General features: G+C 33.4%; 1 protein-coding gene across 1 annotated transcript; it reads left to right on the forward strand.

Annotated features, from left to right (window-relative positions):
- Window positions 1-1,612: 1,612 nt before the first annotated feature.
- Window positions 1,613-2,782, forward strand: LOC139425191 (keratin-associated protein 10-4-like). Its single transcript, XM_071179061.1, has one exon. The coding sequence runs from the start codon at window positions 1,613-1,615 to the stop codon at window positions 2,780-2,782; it is 1,170 nt and encodes a 389-aa protein (XP_071035162.1).
- Window positions 2,783-3,241: the final 459 nt, after the last annotated feature.

A 3,241-nucleotide genomic window follows, 5' to 3' on the forward strand; every position in this document is an offset into this window, starting at 1 on the left:
CTTAATATTTAAGCCCTTTACAACTGTGTAAAGTTAATTTTGGACTTGCATCTTTACTTTAATACGAATTGTACGTTTGTCGTAAGAACTAAAAAGATAAAAAATTCACTTTTTATATACTCGATTCTTTGCTTGAATAAAATTATTTATAAAATTATATCGTTAGGTTATAATTAGTCACAAAATATAATCATTACAGAAACCTAATTTTTTAATTGTCATTCTGCACAATCGACATCAGAAAAAATGTCATTGTATCTGTACTACTTTTCAATAAAGTGGTGTAACGGAACACAGATAATTCCTTTCTGTTTGGTGCAATCAAATGCCGGGAACATTCTGTTTGACTATTTTAAGAGGAAAGTAGTTGTCTCTATTTTTGGTGTGCAATAGCATTAAAAAGTTATAATAAAAATACGAAATGATACACATAATATCTAATAAAATTATCTATACATTACAATTTAAGGTAATAAAAGTTAGTTTAGGATGCAGGAGCACTAATTCTTAAAATAATATCAGTTTGCAAATGAAACATACGCGAGGCACAGAGAAAATATTAAGACTAATTCGAATTAGGCTTAACAGAACAGAAGTATATAGAAAATTGAACATTATGAAATTATTTAATGCAATGGACAGATATTAAAAAATTAAAATATAACTACCCTTATTACACTACTAAAAAAATACAAAAATATTTTTAGCGGTTAATTTAAATTTCTGCAGATGAGAAGCAACATTGAAGAAGACAGCCACAAACACTCACCAAAAAAAAAAAAAAAAAAGATTTCTTTTAAATTGCCGAATATATTCCACTAAATTTTAGTGACTCATAATTTTTATAGTCACATATATTCGAGTTTTAAGATTCAACCTACGTTCAGTCTATACAGGCTCTTCCTTGAGTTCTAAAAATTAAGAATCTATAGTTTAAGAATAAGAGCTCAGAGTTAGAAGATCTTGACGTCTTCTAAAATAGTTTAACTTGAAGCACGCAGCCATTATGTAAATTTTACTTGAAAGAGGTAATTGTTACGTCAAAAATTTTGGTTTCAGTTTAAGTAACACGCTCTCACATTATCACGCATAACCATGTCTCAAGAAATATGGAAAAGTTTTAACTCAAAAGTGATTTACATATAAATGAATATTCGATTTTTATGAAAATAATCAGTGTTCCGGTTTTTGTGAAAGAAGTACTTTACTTTTATGAAGTTTTGTCAAAAAAAGGTAATTTACATACCGATTAATTGAAAATAAATCGCTATTTAAAGACAGGAATTTATTTTAGAATATATTGTGAAACTGTGACTGGCAAAAATAGCGGCAACTTTATATTACCTGTTTAGACAACTGGTTAAGACAATTGGTTAGGACTTCAAAAAGGAAAAACGGTGTTTTTTTCGAGTTACGACTTTAAAGCCTTATCTCAATCTTTGGTTAGGGTGTTTTTATTGGCGAAACATTAAATAAAAAAATCGAATTAACAATCTAGTATTAAAAAAAAAATTTTGTATCTGAACACCAAAAGTGGTTGGTAACTACTTTACAACAAATTGGTGTTCCATTATAACCCAACGATAGTTTCAGGTGTTATGTAACACCTAGCATGTTCTTTTACACTACTCGGTGTAAAGTAACCACCACGAACCACCACGTTTGCTGTTTAGTAGTTATTGGAGTTCCATATTATCCCAACGATAGTTCCAGGTGCTGTGAAACACCTAGCATGTTCTTTCACACTACTCGATGTAAAGTTACCGCCACGAACCACCACGTTTGCTGTTTAGTAGTTATTGGAGTTCCATATTATCCCAACGATAGTTCCAGGTGCTGTGAAACACCTAGCATGTTCTTTCACACTACTCGATGTAAAGTTACCGCCACGAACCACCACGTTTGCTGTTTAGTAGTTATTGGAGTTCCATATTATCCCAACGATAGTTCCAGGTGCTGTGAAACACCTAGCATGTTCTTTCACACTACTCGATGTAAAGTTACCGCCACGAACCACCACGTTTGCTGTTTAGTAGTTATTGGAGTTCCATATTATCCCAACGATAGTTCCAGGTGCTGTGAAACACCTAGCATGTTCTTTCACACTACTCGATGTAAAGTTACCGCCACGAACCACCACGTTTGCTGTTTAGTAGTTATTGGAGTTCCATATTATCCCAACGATAGTTCCAGGTGCTGTGAAACACCTAGCATGTTCTTTCACACTACTCGATGTAAAGTTACCGCCACGAACCACCACGTTTGCTGTTTAGTAGTTATTGGAGTTCCATATTATCCCAACGATAGTTCCAGGTGCTGTGAAACACCTAGCATGTTCTTTCACACTACTCGATGTAAAGTTACCGCCACGAACCACCACGTTTGCTGTTTAGTAGTTATTGGAGTTCCATATTATCCCAACGATAGTTCCAGGTGCTGTGAAACACCTAGCATGTTCTTTCACACTACTCGATGTAAAGTTACCGCCACGAACCACCACGTTTGCTGTTTAGTAGTTATTGGAGTTCCATATTATCCCAACGATAGTTCCAGGTGCTGTGAAACACCTAGCATGTTCTTTCACACTACTCGATGTAAAGTTACCGCCACGAACCACCACGTTTGCTGTTTAGTAGTTATTGGAGTTCCATATTATCCCAACGATAGTTCCAGGTGCTGTGAAACACCTAGCATGTTCTTTCACACTACTCNACAGAGAAAAACCAACTCGGTATCGATTGTAAGCAATTTCGACGAAATCAAAAAGCGCCAACATTTATAGTTTTCGGAAACAAAAATATTTAACGTACAGTGAAAAGACTTGTACATTTTTTGTATTTTCTTTTAGATGATAATGGCCTTCTTAGACTCTTCAAATTGCAAATGAAAGCTCGATTTTGTGATAACTTGCAAAAATATGTATTTCTTCACACAGCTTTTAGTGTTGTAAGGAACATGAAATTTGAAGCGACATCACACAATCCTTATTGCAGAGTAAGTTGATTTTTCTTTATTTTTTTTATTTTTTTTTTTTTGTTTCTGTTGCGATTTTGCACAGAAAACACGTGAAAAATCAAAAATAAATCCAAAATATTAACATAAAAATATAAAAGCAATCTTTTCAAGCGTTGCTCTTACGAAAGCGTTTATTTTTTGACGAAAGATATTTCAACCCCAAATTTATGTTTTATCTTTTCAACCAAAATTGATGAATCAAAAGATTCGAACCCATATGCGTTAG

This window comes from Parasteatoda tepidariorum, chromosome 3, assembly GCF_043381705.1.
Source record: "Parasteatoda tepidariorum isolate YZ-2023 chromosome 3, CAS_Ptep_4.0, whole genome shotgun sequence".
NCBI classification, from domain to species: domain Eukaryota; kingdom Metazoa; phylum Arthropoda; class Arachnida; order Araneae; family Theridiidae; genus Parasteatoda; species Parasteatoda tepidariorum.